Source organism: Leucopleurus acutus (assembly GCF_964270905.1).
Source record: "Leucopleurus acutus genome assembly, chromosome: 8".
Classification (NCBI taxonomy): domain Eukaryota; kingdom Metazoa; phylum Chordata; class Mammalia; order Artiodactyla; family Delphinidae; genus Leucopleurus; species Leucopleurus acutus.
This window is the reverse complement of record NC_139151.1, coordinates 102,355,569-102,375,903: the sequence shown is the minus strand read 5'-3', so window position 1 is coordinate 102,375,903 and position 20,335 is coordinate 102,355,569. Positions and strand designations below refer to the sequence as shown.

At 51.8% G+C, this 20,335-nt stretch overlaps 4 protein-coding genes across 4 annotated transcripts in view; 2 read left to right on the top strand and 2 right to left on the bottom strand.

Moving 5' to 3' along the window:
* Positions 1-6,068, bottom strand: part of VPS51 (VPS51 subunit of GARP complex) — a 29,384-nt gene extending 23,316 nt beyond the window's left edge. The window contains exons 1-2 of the mRNA XM_082845441.1: positions 5,819-6,068; positions 5,198-5,327 (exon numbers count right to left, since the gene is read on the bottom strand). Coding sequence (XP_082701567.1) covers positions 5,198-5,327; positions 5,819-6,043 — 355 coding nt within the window. The 5' untranslated portion in view covers positions 6,044-6,068. The remainder of the gene's footprint in view (positions 1-5,197; positions 5,328-5,818) is intronic.
* A 5,097-nt stretch (positions 6,069-11,165) lies between these two features.
* TMEM262 (transmembrane protein 262) lies at positions 11,166-11,788 on the top strand. Its single transcript, XM_082844383.1, has 3 exons — positions 11,166-11,379; positions 11,485-11,584; positions 11,685-11,788. Exons 1-3 carry the CDS (start codon positions 11,206-11,208, stop codon positions 11,759-11,761), a joined length of 351 nt encoding a protein of 116 aa, XP_082700509.1. The 5' UTR covers positions 11,166-11,205; the 3' UTR covers positions 11,762-11,788.
* An 89-nt stretch (positions 11,789-11,877) lies between these two features.
* ZFPL1 (zinc finger protein like 1) lies at positions 11,878-15,918 on the bottom strand. The gene is made up of 8 exons (XM_082844245.1): positions 15,760-15,918; positions 15,333-15,442; positions 14,911-15,022; positions 13,517-13,710; positions 13,352-13,424; positions 13,131-13,277; positions 12,758-12,881; positions 11,878-12,269 (listed from the first exon to the last, which is right to left on the bottom strand). The coding sequence occupies exons 2-8, from the start codon at positions 15,432-15,434 to the stop codon at positions 12,083-12,085; spliced, it is 939 nt and encodes a 312-aa protein (XP_082700371.1). The 5' UTR covers positions 15,435-15,442; positions 15,760-15,918; the 3' UTR covers positions 11,878-12,082.
* A 223-nt stretch (positions 15,919-16,141) lies between these two features.
* Positions 16,142-19,867, top strand: CDCA5 (cell division cycle associated 5; the record flags this gene model as incomplete). Its single annotated transcript, XM_082844140.1, has 6 exons — positions 16,142-16,187; positions 16,406-16,500; positions 16,582-16,647; positions 16,734-16,769; positions 19,157-19,594; positions 19,787-19,867. The coding sequence occupies 6 exons, from the start codon at positions 16,142-16,144 to the stop codon at positions 19,865-19,867; spliced, it is 762 nt and encodes a 253-aa protein (XP_082700266.1).
* Positions 19,868-20,335: the final 468 nt, after the last annotated feature.

Below are 20,335 nucleotides of genomic sequence, written 5' to 3'. Positions count from 1 at the left end.
AAAATAGTGGATTTAAATCTTTACGTAGTAAATTCAACTTCTGGGCTTCTTCAGGGACAGGTTCTACTGCTTTTTCTCGTGTATGGGTCCAACTTTCTACTTTATTTGCATGCCTCATCAATTTTTACTGAAAAAACAGACATGTTAGATAATATTGATACAACATGGCAACTCTAGAAATCAGATCCTCTCTCCTCCCCAGGGTTTGTTGTTGCTCCTTGTTGCTATTGTTTGTTTAATTATTTTTCAGAGTTACTAAACCTGTACTAATTTGTTTCTGAACCAACTCTGTAAAGTTTGTATTCTTTGCTGTGTATAGCCACTGAAACCTTTACTTGGTTAGCTTAGTGATTAGCTAATGACTGGACAAGGATCTCCTTAAATATCTAGTACTAATAAATCTCCTAGTATTTACTGAGGGGCTGTGTGTGTGTGTGTGTGTGTGTGTGTGTGTGTGTGTGTGTGTGTGTGTGTGTGTTGGGGCATACCTTAAACACTCAGCCAGGAGGTTTACAACTCTCCCTTAACCTTCACTTCCTGCTTGCACTGAGCCTGAAGTAAGCCAGAAGTGAGAGCTTAGGACGTTCTCAGGTCTTTCTTTCTTTCCTTTTTTTTTTTATACATTTATTTTATTTATTTATTTTTGGCTGTGTTGGGTCTTCATTGCTGCGCACAGGCTTTCTCTAGTTGCAGCGAGTGGGAGCTACTCTTTGTTGTGGTGTACGGGCTTCTCATTGCAGTGGCTTCTCTTTGTTGCTGAGCACAGGCTTCAGGGTGTGCAGTAGCTGTGGCTCGCAGGCTCTAGAGCACAGGCTCAGTAGTTGGGGCACATGGGCTTAGCTGCTCTGCAGCATGTGGGATATTCCCAGACCAGGGCTTGAAGCTGTGTCCCCTGCACTGGCAGGTGGATTTTTTTTTTAATTAATTTATTTTATTTTATTTTTGGCTGCGTTGGGTCTTCGTTGCTGTATGCGGGCTTTTCTCTGGTTGTGGCGAGCGGGGGCTACTCTTCGTTGTAGTACACAGGCTTCTCATTGTGGTGGCTTTTCTCGTTGGGAGCATGGGCTCTAGGCATATGGGCTTCAGTAGTGGTGGCACATGGGCTCAGTAGTTGTGGCTCATGGGCTCTAGAGCACAGGCTCAGTAGTTGTAGCACACAGGCTTAGTTGCTCTGTGGCATGTGGGATCTTCCTGGATCAGGGCTCGAACCTGTGACTCCTGCATCGGCAGGCAGATTCTTAACCACTGCGCCACCAGGGAAGTCTCTCAGGTCTTTCTTAAGTATGTGTACTACTGTACACATCTGTGGCCTTCAAGATTCCTAATAATGTGTCAGAGCTTGTCAAAGCCCCTAGGGACATCTCATTCCACAGCTTTTCCTTTTAAGCGTTTGGGTTGGTACTATTGTTTGCCCAAGTGTTATCTATCACTTCAGACAGACACACCATTTGCCTGTAATTGTTTTTGACAAACAACTCTGGTGAGAGACTTTTTTAAAATTTTTTTGCGGTACGCGGGCCTCTCACTGTTGCGGCCTCTCCCATTATGGAGCACAGGCTCCAACGCGCAGGCTCAGCGGCCATGGCTCACGGGCATAGCCGCTCTGCGGCATGTGGGATCTTCCCGGACCGGGGCACGAACCCGTGTCCCCTGCATCGGCAGGCGGACTCTCAACCACTGCGCCTCCAGGGAAGCCCTGGTGAGAGACTTTTAGCACTGGGTGACCTCCAGGTCAAGACAAACCTATGGGGTAGACTGTTTCAGGAAACCACCAGACAGGTTAAATAATGACAATTCTTTGGGCATGAGGCTTTGAAAGAACTCCAGCCTTGTTCTGCTCCCTCTAGTATTAGGAGTATGGGCTATTTTTCAAGGGTACTGCTAAGAGAAAACGGTGGGGCTAGGACAAGCTAAAATACCATAGGATTCATTATTTTTACCATGATTCAGCTCTTTTTCTTGAATAAATGCTCCTCTGATTGCTGCACACCTCTGGTTACTTTCCAGAGTTCTAAGAAAGCTTATTGTAACCATTCTGGCCAGTTCAGGGCTGCTTTCATGGAGGGGATATTTTCAAGTGCACTTACTCCACTATTTTTGCTGACGTCACTCTGGATGCCAGGGCTGTTTTTGTAAATGAGTTTTGCTGGAATACAGCCATGCTCATTCATTTATACTGTCTGTAGTTGCTTTCATGATAATGGCAGAGATAAGTAGTTGTGACAGAAACCAGATGGCCCACAAAGCCTAAAATATTTACTTTTTGGTCCTTTCAGAAAACCTAAAAAAGAAAAGAAAAGAAAAGAAAAACCTCACCACCCCTGTTGTATATCCTATGCAGTCAGACCCCGCTCCCTTCACCCCCACACTCTTGCTCTCCCTGCTCTGGTCGTAGAGTTTCCAGGGCCTTTGCACAAGTTGTTTCCTCAGCCTGGGCCACTCCGCCCCCAAATCCTCCCATCGTCAACTTTTCATCATTCACCTTAACTGTGACCTCTTTAGAAAAGTCTTTCTCTGCCACTCTCTCTATATCAGTCCCAACCACCCACTCTCTAATATATTATCCTGTTTCATTTTCTACAGAGCTCTTGCTGAAGTGAACTGATCTTATTTTCTTTCTTCATTATCTGTCTCTTTCTCTAGAATGTACATTCTGTGACAGCTGAGAAACTGTCTTATTTACTGCTATATCCCTGGTGCCTAGAATAGTACTTGGCACACAGGCAAATATTTGACAAGCGATTGAATAAATGAATGAATCAGTTGAATTAATGTATATTCATACTGACACCACTCTCCCTCTATGACCACTCCTGTCTCCATCACAGGCTCACCCTCCTCCTCCCCATGGCCATCAAACGGAGGTGCTCCTCCAAGCTCTGTCCTGGGCTCTCTTCTTTTCTCAGGCTCTATCCCATTCTTAAGCAACCCTGCCCACACTTCCCTTTAAACTCTCCTCCTCTTCACAGCTGCCTCCAAGGCTTATTCCTCTAGCTCAGATCTCTCTTCTGAGCTCCAGAGCCACATATGCATCTGCCTTCTTGTTAGCTCCTTAGGCACAGCTCCAAAACCTCAAAACCTAGCTCCCTTAGCCTCAAAGTTCTTTCAAAGAGTTATGAGTTCTCACCACTAGGTAAAGGTTCCCCACTTCTAGCAAGAGTCAGAAGGCCACTCCTTAGAGATACTCTGAGGAAAGAAGAGATGGATTGGACTAGACCCCCTCAAGCTTCCTTCCATACTGAGATGCTGTGATTATCTGACATGGATCTCTAGAGTTCTTATGATTAAGACCAAAATCCTTCTTATTTTGTCTACAAAGGCCTTCATGATCTGGCCCCACAGGCTCATCCAGGTTTATCTCATGCCTTGCTCCCCTTAAAAAAACAAAACAAAACAAAACCTAGCTCATTATGTTCCTTTTCCTCCACCTGATCTTCTTGCAGTTTCTTGGGCACCACATCCACCATCCACTGTTCAAGTTGAAACTTAGGTCATTCTGTACACCCAAAGCTCCTCAACAGCATGTCCTGTCGATGTTGCCTCCTAACACTTCTCAATTCACTCATCACTGTCCATCCCCCCCATTATCATCCTGGTGTTAGCTCCCAGAATCTCTGGTCTGGACTGCTGAAATGGCCTCACTCCAGCCACCTCTCCAATCTATTCCTTTCAATGTAGCCAGGGACAAGAGGGATCTTTTCAAAACACACATCACATCACTCATTTGTCTAAACACTTTGATTAGCTAAGTACTCTTTAGATAAATGGAAAATTCCTTAATGTGTTCTGAAAGGTCTCTAGTTAAACTCTACCACACCTATCCACCTGACTGGCTCTGCCCACAGTCTGCTTTCCCTCCTGCTACAGTAGATGAGCTCTTGACCTCCTGTTAAGGCCAGCCTCTCCAATGTGCACTGCTCAATCCCCTCCCTCTTTCCTGAGGACTTTGCTTCTGCAGTTCTTCCCTCTCTTGCACCACTGATGAGCACTCCATGAGCTAATGTATTGGTCAAGCTTATCAATTCCATTTCTTGGAATGCCTTCTTCGTTTATCTTCTAAGACAGCCATGGTCTGGGTTGTTCTCAAACTTTCCCAAATGTTTGTTTCTTTGAGAAAGAAGATTTGTGAGATTTTCCTTCTTTTCATGACTTCTGAATGTTAGGATGCACCAGGCTTCAGTCCTCAGACCTCTTCTCTCTGTACACTCCCCCCAGGAGAGATCATCTTGTTCCATGTACCTCAAGTTCCAGCCTTCTCTGAATTCCAGATCCCTCAACTAACAAATTTTTAAGAATCTTGAGCCATTCTACTTTTCCACGGTTACCACCCTGGTCCATACAACCAGCATCTTGCCTGGACTGTTATAATAGCCTCCTAATGGGTGTCTCTGCCATCCTTGCCTCCCTATAGTCCACTCTCAACAAGTGGACAGAGGGATCCTTCTAAAACAACAGTCAGGTCACCCCATTCTTCTGTTCATCTCACTCAGAGGACAGACATTCCCATAGACTGCAGGTAGACCTGCAGGATCTGCCTCTAGGACTAAGTACATGTGGGTCCCAAAAATTTGAACAGTGCATTTCACCAACACAGGACAAAAGCTAGTGTGGATGATACTGAACATTGTCTAGTACCATCTTGAATAGAGAATAAAGGGGACAGAAGGGAAAAAAAAAACCTTTATATGATGTTTGTCCTTTAATGTCATACATTTTCTATCTCTGCTTCATTTAAAAAGAGAGAAAGGGAAAAGGGGAAAGGGGAAGGAAGGAAGGAAAGAAGGAGAGAGAGAAAGGAAGAAAAGAAAGAAAAAAAAAGAGAGAGTGAAAGAGAGATAAGCCCATTCTCGAGAAAGACCTGAACCAGAGAAGAAAGCTACCACTAATGAGAGAACTAACCATTACTGAGGCGTCCTTAGTGTCAGAGATTCTAAGTACTTCAGGTAAATTCATTTCTTTTTAAAATTTCATTTTGTCCTTTTCTCCCCTTTGGTCCTCAAAACAACCCTCTGAGAACAGTTATCACCTCAATAGTCATCAAACCACGAAAGCTCTGAGCGAGAAAGATGAGAGTGCATTAGTGTCAGGGCAGGACTAGAATCTGGGTCTGCTCTGTCTAAATCCTCTGCTGGCTTCCCCAACACAGGAGAAACTGGGGGATGTGGGACTGTGAGGAGTGTGCCCCAGTAGGAATCACCTGTGGCTGAGATGAACTTGTTGTAGTTCTCATAGACCAGGGTCTGCATGTCGCTGTCTAGAGCCCGGATCTGCCGCACCATGTCCGTCTCACTGTCCATCAGCTGGGCCAGTGGGCACTCTCTTCGCAGCTGGAGGAGATTAGGTGGTTAGTATCCAGGACAAGGGGGCACTCATGTCCCCCAGCCTTGCCCCTAACTGGTAGGCTTTTGGTGCAAGAAAACCCTGATCCCACCCCTGCCAGGAATCTCAGACAAGGAACCTATAAGTGGCATAGCTCAGGAGTTACCAGGTCAGACCCTATTTGGGGTTTGTCGGCATTTGAAATACTCAGCTGCAACCAAGGCCCAGTCCTATGCCTGTCAGCGCCTGGGCCACGCCCCCTATATCGGGTCTATCAGAACCTAAGCCCAGGAGACCTCAGACTTCGCACCATCTCAGGCCAGTCCAAGTCTGCCCACGACCCCTTATCTTCCAGCTCTGCCCCTATTGCCCGGCCCACGGTCATCCTGCTTTTATGAACACCTCTTCCCTCGCCCCACCCTCCCCCCCGCAACAAAGTCGCAGGCGTGATGTGGGGTGCAATATATCGGGGGCCTGTTCCCCCTCCCGATACACACACCTTGTCCAGATACACTTCCGGGTCGAAGTGCGCCCCATTGAGATCTGTAGGGTCCAAGGGGTCCGGCCCCGCGGGGCGCCCCGCCGCCTCCACCTCCGAGAGGCCGTAGTAAAGCTTCAGCATCCCGTGCGCCTTCCGCCGACGCTCCGGAGCCTCCGCCTCAGGCCCCTCTGGGGAGTCCCCAGGTCCACAGCCCGGGCCACGTCCTGCGGTTGCCGCCGCCATGGCTCCAAGTGCAGCCCACAGGAGTGAAGCTGGGCAGGGGATAGGGAGGAGGTACTTCCGGGAGCCATAAAGTTGTTGTTGAAACAAGGCAGTCCTTCGGGTGAAACGTCCCCCTGCAGCCCTGGGTCCTTCGAGACTGGAGTTCCCCCGCACCTTTCCTCCCCGAGCGAAGAGGTTCCGCCAGAGCCCTGGGTTCCCCCAGCTTTGCAGGAAGGATTTTGTGGAACTGGTCGAGTCGCTGTCCTCCCAGAAGGAGGACGAGTCGTGGCTTCCAACCCTGCACCCCCGCAGACAGGGGCTGCGGAATATGTCCCTAGATGCAGTGGACGGAGCGCGGGCCGTGGAGCCAGAGAGGGTATGTCTGGCATCCTGCCACTGCCTTGTTACGGGGGTAGCAGCTCAGTTTCCCCCATTCCTAATATTGGGGTACATATTTCACAAGGGGGCTGCGAGGATTAAATGCATGTACAGTGCTGCACAGTGCCTCTAGCGCAGTGTTTCTCAAGGCCTGGTCCTCTGACGTGCATCAGAATTGCCTTCAGAATTACTTGTGGCGTGTTGCAAAGACTCTGGGCTCCCCTCAGACCTAGCTTATTTTTTTTAAGTCAAGTAGTTCTGGTGCACCTGAACTTGAGAACTCCTATTATACGCCGCTTAGAAGACACAGTTGGCACATCTTAAGTGACTGATGGGATGTGCTGACGGAGGGGTTAGGTGGAGATGTTGAGGATAATTCTCAGGTTTCCGATTGGGACAAAGGTACAGCTGTTCACCCAGGTGAAGAGCTGAAGATAGGGAAAGACTTGCAGTTCAAACTGAGACACGCCGAGTTTGAATGGATGAAAAGGAGAAAAAGACTGTGTCAGTGTGGTCCTTGAAACATTACTTATGATGGGCTGGGGGGGCCAGGGATGGAATGGAAACCACTTTTTTCTTTGGCAGGGGTCCTGCCAGCCAAACACAGCCCACCACCTGTTTTCATATGGCCTGTAAGCTTTTTTTTTTCCATTTTTAAATGGTTGAAAAAAAATGGCATTTCATGATGTGAAAATCATATGAAATTCATATTTCAGTGTCCATGGGAACACATCCACGCCCATGCATTTACATATTATCTATGCCTGCTTTTGGTTTTTTAATTTATTTATTTTTGGCTGCCTTGGGTCTTTGTTGCTGCGTGCGGGCTTTCTCTAGTTACGGCGAGCGGGGGCTACTCTTCATTGTGGTGCGTGGGCTTCTCATTGCGGTGGCTTCTCTTGTTGTGGAGCACAGGCTCTAGGCATGCAGGCTTCAGTAGTTGTGGCACGCAGGCTCAGTAGTTGCAGCTTGTGGGCTCTAGAGTGCACACTCAGTAGTTGTGGCACATGGGCGTAGTTGCTCCGCGGCATGTGGGATCTTCCCAGACCAGGGCTCAAACACGTCCCCTGCATTGGCAGGCAGATTCTTAACCACTGCACCACCAGGGAAGCCCTATGCCTACTTTTAACTACAACAGCAGAGCTGAGTCATTGCAACAGAGACGTATGGCTGGCAAAACCTGTAACATTTACTATCTTGTTTTTCACAGAAGTTTGCTGACCCCTGACTCTATGGGATACTCAGAGGCTGTATAAAAAATATACATGAAGATTTAAGCTTATCAAGCTATAATCTTAAGAAAAATGAAGAAAAGAGTATAAAGATTTAGGGGCTTCCCTGGTTGGTCCAGTGGGTGGGACTCTGCGCTCCCAATGCAGGGGGCCCGGGTTCGATCCTTGGTCAGGGAACTAGATCCCACATGCCTGCTGCAACTAAGAGTTCTCAAGCCACAACTAAGAAGTCCGCATGCCACAACTAAAGATCCCACGTGCCGAAACTAAACATGCTGCAATGAAGATCCCACCGCAACTAAGCCCCAGCGCAGCCTGAATAAATATAGTCTTTAAAAAGAGTAGAAAGATGTAGATCTACTCCAAGAAATCTATAAACTTCAAAAAAAAGTTGCAGAATACTGTTAAGAAAAATTATCCAAAATTTGGAATACAGACGGTAGCATGACCTTCCAATATCATACTGGGGCATTGTTTCACAAGCCCACCCAAGGATTATTTAATTACCTATAGGAGTGTACATTTGTTTGATCTTGCTATTTAGATATTGTCCCAAAGAGATGCAAAACATCTATATCCAATGGAAAAATAACCTCAAAATTTGGTTTGTTTGCCCTGTAGGACACCAGCCAATTTTGTATCTAACCTAGTAATCATGTTCTAATATTCCTCTTTAAATGCCTATCCATATCCAGCTCCTCAAGACGCATTCCTACCTTACTGAGGGGGAACCCTTCACCGATGAGTTAAGACATCTTAGTTACATGTTTATTCTTTATTTAGAGATCATATTTTTAACTTTCTGAAAATTATACTTTGACAGTACATATGGTGTGATTTTGTTTTTTAAATTATGCATGTAGATGTACACTTAGGTGTATGAAGTTAACATCAAGAAGGGACTCAGGGCTTCCTGGTGGCACAGTGGTTAAGAATCCGCCTGCCAATGCAGGGGACACGGGCTCAAGTCCTGGTACAGGAAGATCCCACATGCCGCGGAGCAACTAAGCCCGTGTGCCACAGCTACTGAGCCTGCGCTCTAGAGCCCACGTGCCACAACTACTGAAGCCCATATGCCTGGAGCTCATGCTCCGCAACAAGAGAAGCCACTACAATGAGAAGCCCGCGCACCGCAACGAGTAGCCCCCGCGGCAGCTAGAGAAAGCCCGCGCTCAGCAACGAAGATCCAACGCAGCCAAAAATAAATTAAACAAATAAATTAAAAATAATAATAATGGGGCTTCCTTGGTGGCGCAGTGGTTGAGAGTCCACCTGCTGATGCAGGGGACATGGGTTCGTGCCCCGGTCCGGGAAGATCCCACGTGCCGCGGAGCGGCTGGGCCCGTGAGCCGTGGCCGCTGAGCCTGCGCGTTCGGAGCCTGTGTTCCGCAACGGGAGAGGCCACAACAGTGAGAGGCACGCATACTGCAAAAAAACCCAAAAATTGTAACAGTAATAATTTTTTAAAAATTTTTTTAAAAAGAAGGAACTCAAAAGATGCCCACTCACCGAACTGTTAAGGGGTTACCTCCGTAGGTGTGAGGGTGGAGTGGGGAGACTGGTACATTCTCCTCTGTATGCCTGTGTATGATGCAAATCTTTTACAAGAACATATTCATACACTATGGGGGTAATTATTTATTTATTTATTTATTATTATTTTTTTGCGTTATGCGGGCCTCTCACTGTTGTGGCCTCTCCCATTGCGGAGCACAGGCTCCGGACGCGCAGGCTCAGCGGCCATGGCTCACTGGCCCAGCCGCTCCGCGGCATGTGGGATCCTCCCGGACCGGGGCACGAACCCGTGTCCCCTGCATCGGCAGGCGGACTCTCAACCACTGCGCCACCAGGGAAGCCCCTGGGGGTAATTTTTTTTTTTAATGACATTGAGGTAGAAGCCCTAACATAAAAACATTCGTTTGTATTCAAATGAGAACTAAAGTGCAAACAATTGTTTCAATGGTGTGAACACAGCTGGGCATCGGGCATCATCCCTTCAATGTGTTAAGATGGGGGTCTGAGGGTCTCTTGTGATTAATGACACTGGGCAGCAATAATGGATGGTGGTGTCAGGCTTTATTTAACCTTACTGCTTCCAGGCAGGAGACTTCCGGTCTTGACCTGACCTGGGACCTGACTTCTGGGGCAGACAGTCAGACAGGAGGCAATGGGGCTGGCCAAGTTCAACATCAACTCTTCTTCTACAATACTTCAGTTCCTGGGAGTTTGCATGTCCCTCCACACCATTTCTGGCCAGTTTTCTGACTTATTTTGTTGACAGTCCTGGAGTTCTCACCTCTCACACGTACAGAGGAAATGTTTTTTTCTTGGCATCTAATTGTCCCTGCCCATTCCACAGCCTCAGGTAGAAGTGGATATTAGTCTTAGTACTGATTCCCTCACTCATTGGCTGCGAAAACTTGAGCTGACAATCCCTCTCTGTGCCCCAGGCTTGTGTGTAAAATAGGATTTGTGCCACCAGTCCCAGCTTTCTCATGGGACTCTTGGAATGGTAGAGACAATGAGTGTTAAGATGCTGAGTGCTGGAAGGCAGCAGAGGGGAGAGCTGTCAGCATCATGTGTTGGAAGAACATCTGGGGAGAAGATGGAAAAGCCAGTTGCTCTCCAGGGCCCACCTGGGGAGGATGTGGGAAGGTCCTGGGACAGCTATGGAGAATCTGTTGTCCCTTCCCTTACTTCCTCCCCATTAGGGGCTGGAACAAATACTTGGAGTTTGTGATCCAGCCCAGGCCTGCCCTCACCTGGCTACATCCTCCAGTTCTACTGGAGAGATCTCATTAGGAGAGATTACACCTGACCGCTCATCTGCCTAAGACTTGCTGAGGACCTACATGCCCCTTCACATTTTTTTTTTTTTTTTTGGCTGTGTTGGATGTTCGTTGCTGTGCGCGGGCTTTCTCTAGTTGCGGCGAGCGGTGGCTACTCTTCGTTGTGGTGCGTGTGCTTCTCATTGCGGTGGCTTCTCTTGTTGTGGAGCATGGGCTCTAGGCATGTGGGCTTCAATAGCTTGCAGGCTCAGTAGTTGTGGCACACAGGATTAGTTGTTCCATGGCATGCGGGATCTCCCCGGACCAGGGCTCGAACCTGTGTCCCCTGCATTGGCAGGTGGAGTCTTAACCACTGTGCCACCAGGGAAGTCCCCCCTTTGCTTTTCTGAGCCCCAGTTCTTCATCTGCAGAATGTGCCCACACTACCTCCTGCGTGGAACTGTTGAGGACTTAGTGAGAAGATTTGCCCAAGAGCACAAAGTGTGTGGGCTGGGATGGTGAGGTACACTGTCCCTCCCTCAACACGCTAGGGCCCCGCTGCTCTGTACCTTTAGCCCAGCCCCCCTCCACAGTTCAGAGCTGCCCTGGCCACCCATGAAACACTCCAGTATTGGCTGGAAACAACCTGTGCTCGAGAATCTTGTTCTCTATGTCCTCCTGATTCTAGAATCCTACGGCTGTTCCAGACTGTGCGCTCCAGAACCAGAGGGGTCGGCTGCTCCTCCTGGGCAGTGTCCGCTTGCTCAAGCTGTACCAGCTGCCTTGAGTCTGAGCTGCCGCCAGGATGCGGTGGCGGGACCGCGTGGCCGTGCTCTTCTTCCCACAAGGCATGATTCTCACCATGGCTGCTCTGATGCTCTTCTTCGTACACCTGACCGTCTTCGCCAGCGACGTGCACAACTTCTGTATCACCCACCACTATGACCGCATGAGCTTCCGCTACACAGTTGTCCTGATGGTAGGCCAGGGCAGGGGCTCGAGGGCTGGTCAGAGGAGGCCCAGGGGCTGATGGAAACCCCCCTGTGTGTCAGGGGGCCACTCTCCCACGGGATGGGGCCTACAGTTCTCCCAGGTGATCGGCATCTGCTGGGCCGCCATGGGGTCACTCTACGCTGAGATGACACATGACAAGTTTCGTCGATGCTTTTCCCTGACCGTCCTGAGTGAGTAGGGTGTATGCAGCGGGAGGGGGGAGCTCTGGAACCCTGAGATGCAGCAAGGAGGGGGCAGGCAAGGCTGATGGGGGCTCTCTCCTCTGCCCAGTGCTCAACGGAGCCATGTTCTTCAACCGCCTGTCCCTGGAGTTTCTAGCCATAGAGTACCGGGAAGAGAACCACTGAGGCTTGGGGCCCAGGCTGAGAAGGGGGAAGGAAAAGGCTGCTTCGGGTGTTTTAATAAAGTCTATAATTTATTTCCACCTGTCAGCTCCTTTGGGGGAGGGAGGGGGAAAGCTGGAGACCCAGGAGGAGAAGGTCAAGACAAATGTTTGATCTGCAGGAACCCCAGGCCTAGCCTGCAGCCACTCTGGTGGACTTGGCTTTGGGCCTGGGATCTTAGTGTCTCAGGCTTGAGGAAGAGGAGCAGAGAAGGGCCCCTGGACCTCTCCCTCTACCCACCCTCAGGCCCCCAGCTCCTAGGCTGGCCCAGCCATAAGCAGGGGCTCAGGAGGGACCCACACGGATGTGAGGGTTCATGAGCGGGTCCAGGTTGGGATCGCTGTCAGCCGCAGCCCGGCCCAGGCGAGACATGAGCGCAAGGAGGGCCAGGAAGCCCAGCAGCCCCAGGAGCAGCAGCAGCCCTGCCCGCTGGAGCAGGGTCAGCGGCCGCTTACGAGACCCAGCCCGGCTCCTGGGGGGATGAGGGGAAGTCAGGTCAGGCCTCCAGTCCCTGGCGGCCCCTGCAGCCAGGAGAGGAGCCCCAGCCATGACGCTCGTCTTCCGGCCCCAGCGCCACCATCCCTGAGCCTGGTTTCCTCAAGGGTGGTCATCCCTGCGCCTGCCCACTACCAGGCTGACTGTGCAGCTCAAACCAGCTGAGGCAACAACTGTGTTCTGAAACTGGAATGTGTCGGGCATAAGGAGAGTCACAAAGATTGGGGGGTGTCAGAGCAGGAAGGGGCCTCAAAGAGCCCGAGTCCGAACCTCATACGTAGCACGCAAGGAAACACCCGGAGGGGGGCAGACCCAAGCCCAGGCTTCGGCGCACAGCCCCTATACCAGGTCCCGTTATTACCCGGAACAAGCCCCTTTTGTCATGAAATCGCCCTGCCAGGGTCTCTGGCTCTCACTTCCCCTCCTCCCCCTTCCTGGCATCCTGCCCCACCTGACCCCATGTACCTGAGCAGCTGGGCCAGCCAGCCCAGGGCAGGCCGGCGACGGTACTTGTCATCATCACAATCCCCATGGAGGCCTGGTGCTCGGTCATCATCCCGCGTGTCATACACCTTCCTTGGGGCTGAGGCTGCAGGGGCAGAGCCACCGGCATCCACAGGCTCAGGAAAACTGGCCCATAGCGGGGTGGGGAGAGGGGAGGGCAGGAGATCCCGGCCCTTCTCAGCCTAACAGCATCTCGTAATTGTGGGGAGGTAACGTCTGTGATGCAGTGAGGAAGGGTCCCTGTGGGTGGGTGTCCAGACCCCCGAGCTCCCTCCACGCAAAGCACCCCACTCCCATTCTATCCTCCTCTGGCCTGGACAGTTCCCCGGCTCACCGTGAGTCAGAGGCTCGGGATTGCCCATGTGGATCACCATGTGCTGCTCGGGTCGGCTCGGGGAAGCAGGGGGCCGGGGGACTTGGCTGTAGAAGGCTGGGGCAGCAGAAGCACTGGCTGTCTCCTCTTGTTTGGGGCTACCACTGGCTGTGGGCAGGAAGAGAGCTGTCAGCAGAGCAGGGAGGCAAGGGCCCCAACAGCAGGTGGAGACCACCACTTACCATTAAAGCTGGACCAGTCAGAGAAGTCGGAAGTGTTGAGGGGCTCAGGCTCTGGGCTCACCACCTCGTCAATCTGGAGGAAAGAACAGATGTCACCAGCCTGCCCAGTGCTGTCCCCACCCACCCACCTGGCCCAGGTGGGACCCAGGGGATACAGGCTCTCACCAGAGGAAGACCCAGTCCTGCCCGGGCCCAGTTGACTGTGGCCAGCTTCTCTCTCAGTGCGGAGGCCACGGGGCCGGCCAGGTTGGTTGGAGGGAAGATGGGGCCACTGCAGCTGGGGCACTGGTAGCCAGCAGGTGCTGTGTTTTGGGGTAGCTGGGCAGCACGTTCATTGAGGCAGGCCCAGTGGAAGAGATCTGAGGGCCCATGAAGTAGTGGAGGAAAGACATGCAGAAGCAGACACTTAGGACCCCTAGCCCAGCAAGAGCCCCCAGCCTGCTGCAGAGATACATGCACACATAAGTGTAAGCCCAGGGCCTTCTCCTGCCCATCCTCACCCCAGGTCCACTTCCTCAGTATTCCCTAAGACTTTGGCCTTCCTGGCCACCACTATCTGACTAAGTTAAGGCAGATGCTACCAAACTTCCCAGCCCACTAGGGGGTGGGGGTGGGTGGGAAGAAGATGCCACCTACCCTTTCCATGAGTCCTCTCTGGACTCGCACTCATCACAAGCTCATTGGGCTAACAGCTCATCAAGATCAGTTTCAGAAAAGGTTACTAGACATACACACAGGAACACGTATGGGTGTACACATCCATGGGCACAGATATACACGTGTTTATATACATGTCAAACGCAGGTGCCATCCCCTACATCCACACATACGGGCAGACTCTCACATACACATCTATACACTCACGTTTGCTAACACTTAAGCACCCTCACCTAGGAATTCTCCTGCAACCCCACAACACACCTGTGCTTATATGTTCACATACAACAGTTACCCATTCATTCACCCATAGTACTAATGAATACACTAACACTTATGTAAAGACACAATGCATGTTCAGTTCATGCACATATAAACACACAGTGAGAAACACATACACGGAGCGCACTCTTTTACACTAGTTCCTTCAAAAAGTGGAGCTAAGGCTCTTACACCAGAGTCAGGTCAAGGTCATGACACATGCCCCTGCTGACTTCCTTTAGCTGACATTACTGTGAGGAATGCAGTTCCTCTCTGTTTAATCTTGGAATCAGAAATGGATCCTGAATGTCTGAAAGCCCCATGCTTTCAACTCACTGCTGGTATGGCCAGCTACTGCTCACAGCTACAACCACACCCACAAGTTTGACTGGCTCTCGCTCAACCCTAGAGATTGGCAGGGAAGAAGCTAGAAGCTTTAATTTTTAGGGAAAAACACTAAGGCCTCTTAAGGGGAAATGACTTGCCTGAGCTCACACAGCAGGTAAGTAACCTAGCTGGACCAGAACCTGGGGCTCCAGCCTCCCAGACTTGAGAGGTCACTGTCCTGCTGCTTGGGGAGTGCCTGGAAACTGGTCACGCTGGGCCTGTCCTGATCCCCCCATAAGGTGCCCAGGCCTCACCATAACAGACCAGGCGGGTCGTCTCCCGGGAGGCCAGGGGTATGTTGCAGAGGCGGCAATTGGGGTTGTAATCGCTATCTTGGAGCCACTGCAGGTAGGACTGGACGATGCACTGAAGTGGGAGAAAGAGGTCACAACTGGAGCAAGAACTCCACAGCCCATCTCCCCAAAGCCCAGATGGCTCTTTTTCTCATCACAGAGGAGATTGATACTTCTGTTCGACCAATCAATAAACATTTATTGAGCACACACAGCGTGCCATACTCTGACTTAAGCACTGGGGATACAACAGTGAACAAAATAAACTAAGTCCTTGTCCTTGTGGAGCTTCCATTCTAGGGCCAGGCCCTTCACGGATTTGGAGGAAGTCAATACTACCTGCCCACCTAGTGCCCTGCTCAGCCGTTCCTCTGAACACCCACCTTGGCGTGATTGGCTACCAGGCAGTGCTCGCAGACGTTGACCCGGTGTTCGAAGCAGAATAGGTTGGTCACCTTCCTCTTGGGGCACTTGCAAAGCCCCATAGTCGACCCTGAGGAAGGGGTCTGAGTTGGCAGGGAACCAGGTTCTGGTGGCCGCCACAACGCACTCACCAGCCCAGTTGTTTCCACTCTTACCTGCCCTAGACACCTCTCGTACTCGCCCCAACCCCAAACTCTTGCCCACCGTCCCTCTCCATTCCGGCCACGCCCCCTGCATAAATCCCACCTCCGGAGACCCCAGATTCCTCCCGCATCCCAAACCTGGCCAGGCCCCTCCATCAGTCTCTCCGATACCGCCGGCCCCGCCCCTAGGGGCCCCTCCCGAGCCCCACCCCCTCCAAGCCCCGCCCCCACCTTCCCCACAGACCCCACTGTGTGTTACGAATCGGCTGCGGCACTCGTCCCCACGGGCGCGAGCGCCGGTCCGAGGTGCGGAAGGTCAGACAGCACTCAGCCGAGTTCTCGCTCGGCTCCCTCCAGCTCAGAACCCTCCGATTATCCCTCCACTGCCACGTCTCTTCCGGGTGCGGCGCGCGCTGATGACACCAGCTCGCCTCTGGCCCCGCCCCTGCAGACGCTAGACGTGGAGGCGGGTGGAAAAGGGGTGCCCAGACCTCGGCGGCCCTCCCGCTTTACGTCACTTCCGCTTCCTCCCGAGTAAGGCGGGTAATTCGAACGTTTGCCCTTCGGGTTGGCGCGAGCCCTGGTGGCGGTGGCTGCGGCAGTAGAGCTCGAGACCAAGGCTAGACATGTCCCAGAGGCGAACCCGCTCCGGAGGGGCCGCCCAGTGCTCCGGTGAGCGGAGGGCGCGCGGGAGAGATGGGGCTGAGCAGTTTGTGGGACGCAGTTCCGTGAGGAAGGCCCTCCCCCCACCGCCCTAGGAGGCTCGTCCCCCTCCCGAGAAGGCGCCCCCAAAGGGCCTGTTTGGGAACTCTCGCTCTCTTCAGCTCCTGTTCTCTCTAGACTCTGAGGTCTAGAGTCCTCCCCTACCTGCTAAATTTGTCTCTTTCCAGGGCCCAGCGCCCCAACTTCCACTCAGTCTCTGCGGAGGTCCCAGCGGAAATCAGGCTCTGATCTCCCAAGCATCCTCCCGGAAATCTGGCCTAAGGTGAGCCCCGGGTTCCTCAGTTCCTCCTGCCCCGGAGGCCCCTGGGCTAATGTAGAGCTCAAGTTCACCCCTCTTCTCCAGGCACCCCAGGCGACTCCCGTCAGAAAGCCCATCGTCTTGAAGAAGATCGTGGCCCATACTGTAGAGGTGAGGACAGAGAGAGGGGTAGTAGGTGGGGAGCCAGAAGTGGGATCAACTAGTGTTGATGTGATCAACTAGTGTTGTCTCCACAGATCCCGTCTGTTCATTCGCCTCGAAGGAGCCCCCGGGTAAGTTCATTTTCATTTTCTTAGTTAAGGGAAATCCAGGACAGACAGTCTACAGCTGAGGCGGAATATAATGGCTGCTCACGTCTGCCCAGGGAGCTATTTGCTGTATTTTGAAACAATTTGCCTATGGACACCTATGTGTATCGCCAGTCTTGCTTACTTCCTGCACACTTGGTGCGTTTAGCTATTGATGCCCTGTATTCTCTACCATTTTCCTTTAAAAGTTGAGCTGTGTCTTAACTACTTTCTTCTTCCTCGTCTATTGTTCTCAGTGTAGTATAATGTCCTTAACTGTTTTAGCAGAAGTTATTGTTAAGGATGTCTCATTAAAAGGAGATCTGTACCTGAAGATATAATGAATGAGGACTACTAACTGCCTTTGAGTGGCTCACGGGGCTTACAGTCAAGTGGGGAGAAAGACAAATAAGTGATAACATAGTGTGCTGAGGACTTCAATAAAGAAAGAAAGTACTAGATGCTGTAAAGGCACCTAACCCAGACCAGGTAGCTCAGGGAATGTTTCACAGAAGAAGTGTTTAAACTGAGTCTTTGAAGACAAGTTAGGAGTGTTCTAGGCAAAGGAAGCTGTGTTTGCAGATGCCTGGAGTCCACAAGGAAAAGCATGAGGTTTGGGGAACAGCAGCTTTGATGTGTCTGCCCCAGACCTTGTCAGGGGAGGGAGCGCGCCAAGCCAGAGCAGATCCTGATGAGGCATGAGGATGAGCTTCGACTTCATCCTTTGTTCTGTGGGCAGCTTTGGAGAGTCTTAAGGTAGTGACTGAGGCAGGCTTGGGTATTTTAGAAAGATCTCTTTAGGGTCTGGGTGGAGAATGGATTGCAGAAAGCCTTCTGGGGACCCCCAGACCAGGTGGGCGGGCATGAAATGAATCCCGAAGTGAGATGGTGGGAGCCTGAAGTTAGGTGAAGGCAGAGTGCTGCTTCTTCCCCTGGCTCACCGCGTGACCACCGCATCACATAGGACTCAGCTCAAAGGGCACTGCCTCCCCGAAGCCTGCCTGATACATTTCTCCATAGGCCTTATGAATAGCCGAGAGTATTTTGTTTGCGTGTTTGTTGTCTTAGGGGCAGGGACTTCTGTCTCCCCTATGGTGGCCACTCTTTCTTGTTGGTTGAATGATAGATTCATGAGATACTGAACAAAAAATGCACAAGGACTTCGATGACTGCTTGGCTGTAGGGATCGAAGAAGAAGTCGTCTGGGTGACTCCCATTTTGTTCCGCATCCCTTTTACTAAGACTCATGGGGCAGATTCCCCAGAATCTGTAGCCAGGAAATGTCTCTCCTGATAACCAATATAATTCTATTAAACCACAAGGGCCCTAAATTTGTCTTGTTTCTCGCCTTGTCTTGGTTGGCACAAAGCTCAGTGTCAAGTTTTGTGAAAGTTAACTCAGTGATTATTTATGGAACACCGGCTCCACGCAGGGCTCTGCTGAAGGTGTTGGGCACAGGCAAGGTCAGCCAGACAGATGAAGATGCTCACATGTGACGCGCACATTCTAGTTGGCGTCACAGTCACCCAGCGGACAGCCACAATCAGATAGTGATGCTCACTGTTCAGGAAAGAGGTCATTGTGACAGAGGGTGACTAGCAAAGGTGAGGAGGGGCTGCTCCGTTCCACGGTAAGGGACCGCCTCCCTGAGGAGGCAGCACTTCAGCTGAGACTGGAATTATGAGAAGCCAGTGTGTGAACCTCTTAATACACATGTCAGATTAAGTGCTTTCCTGTTCAGAACTTTGCCATGGCTCCCTGGGTCTCGGAGCAAGGGGCTCCATGGGTCTCCCCTTACAGTGGCCTGCAAAATGCCCTATAACACCCCCATTACCTCTCGAACCCCATGCTCAGTTCCTCGCCTCACTCCCTCTCACTTCAGCCACGCTAGCCTTATTGTTCCTTGACCCTGACTGGTACCTGTTCACCTCAGGACTTTTGCACCTTCTGTTCTCTCTGCCTAGAACATTTCTCCTCCAGATGACTTACTCCCTCATCTCCTTCAAGTCATAGCTCCAGTGCTACCTCAGTGAGGCCTACACTGACCTACACCTACTTAAAATTCCAAACCCTTCCCCCACCCAGTATGCTCAGTCCTGTTGTTTTTTTCCAAAGTGCTTAACATACGACGTGATTCTCCCTATTCTCTATTTTCCCCACCAGAGTGGCAGCACTGTGGAGACGGGTCTTCTCGGTTTTATTCCCTGCTCTACTCCCAGTGCCTGGCAGATGGCCAGTAAGGACTTATTGACTGGATGGACATTTTAGGTCCTGTGGGTCTTTCTTTCTGCCCTAAATCTCCTTGCGCCTTTCTTGAAGTAAGTAACACAGCCAAGTAACAGGGAGGCGTTCGCTCTTCTGTCCTGGTACAGATCGCTGTTTTTTTGGAGAAAGAAAACAACCCTCCTAGCAAGGAGCCTACTCGGGAGGACATCTTCCCGACACGCAGTGTCCGGGTCACCTCCGCCTCCACTCCTGCGCTGTGCTCCCTGAATGTTGAGTCCGACTCCAGGGAAGGAGACCTGGACGCCAGAGACTTGGAAATGTCCAGGAAAGTCAGGCGATCCTACAGCCGCCTGGAGACTCCTGGCTCGGCCTCCACCTCCACCCCGGGTCGCTGGTCCTGCTCTGGCTTTGAGGGGCTGCTGGCCACAGAAGACTTGGCTGGAGTCTCGCCTGTGGTGGGTTCAAAGCTAACTGAGGTCCCCAGGGTCCCTGTGAAGCCCTGGGCCCCAGACACAACTCTCCCTGGAATCTCTCCCCCGGCCGTGAAAGAGAAACGAAAGAAGAGGAAGGTGCCGGAGATCTTGGTGAGTGAGGGGCAGGGGCCTTCCTCTGCCGTCACGCCAGACACACGGGGAGACGCACCGGGACACGTGCAGGGCCGGGGCTCGGCCCTGGCTGTCACGGGAGAAAGGCGGCGCCTGCAGGGTATGGGTGGAAATGCTCCAGCCAATGTGCCCGCTTCTCCACTCACCTGCCCCCCATTTCTCTTCCCCCAGAAATCGGAGCTGGATGAGTGGGCCGCGGCCATGAATGCTGAGTTTGAAGCTGCTGAGCAGTTTGATCTCCTGGTTGAATGAGATGAAGTGGGGCTGTCCCTGGCCAGACTCCCCTCTTCCCCCTGTACATAGTCCCCTCTCCCTGTGGAGAAGACACTTGGGGTCCCCTCCCCTGGTCTCGTTACCTGTGCACGCGCTGTTGCTGCACATGAGGCCTGTCCTCTGAGGGCTGGCACAGCGGCAGCGGCCGTTTCAGCTTGAGGAAACAGGGCCCGCCTGGCCCAGCCCCGCACTGGTGTCCTGCCTGTAGTCAGTCACCTACCATCCTTTCCCCACTACGTCCCAGAGTATCCCAGCCTGTTTCCAGTCGGGCCTCAGACTAGGGAGTAGGAATCACTGGCCCAGCCAGAAGAGGTTAAAGGGCTGGGGGCTGGGGGTGAGAGAGAGCACCTCTGCTCTTGTGGGGAAATGTGGCCGCTCTGCGGCAGCCCCACCACAGCTGGATGCCGAGGGCCACAGCCAGCCTCGGGCTTTCTCTACTGAGTTGCC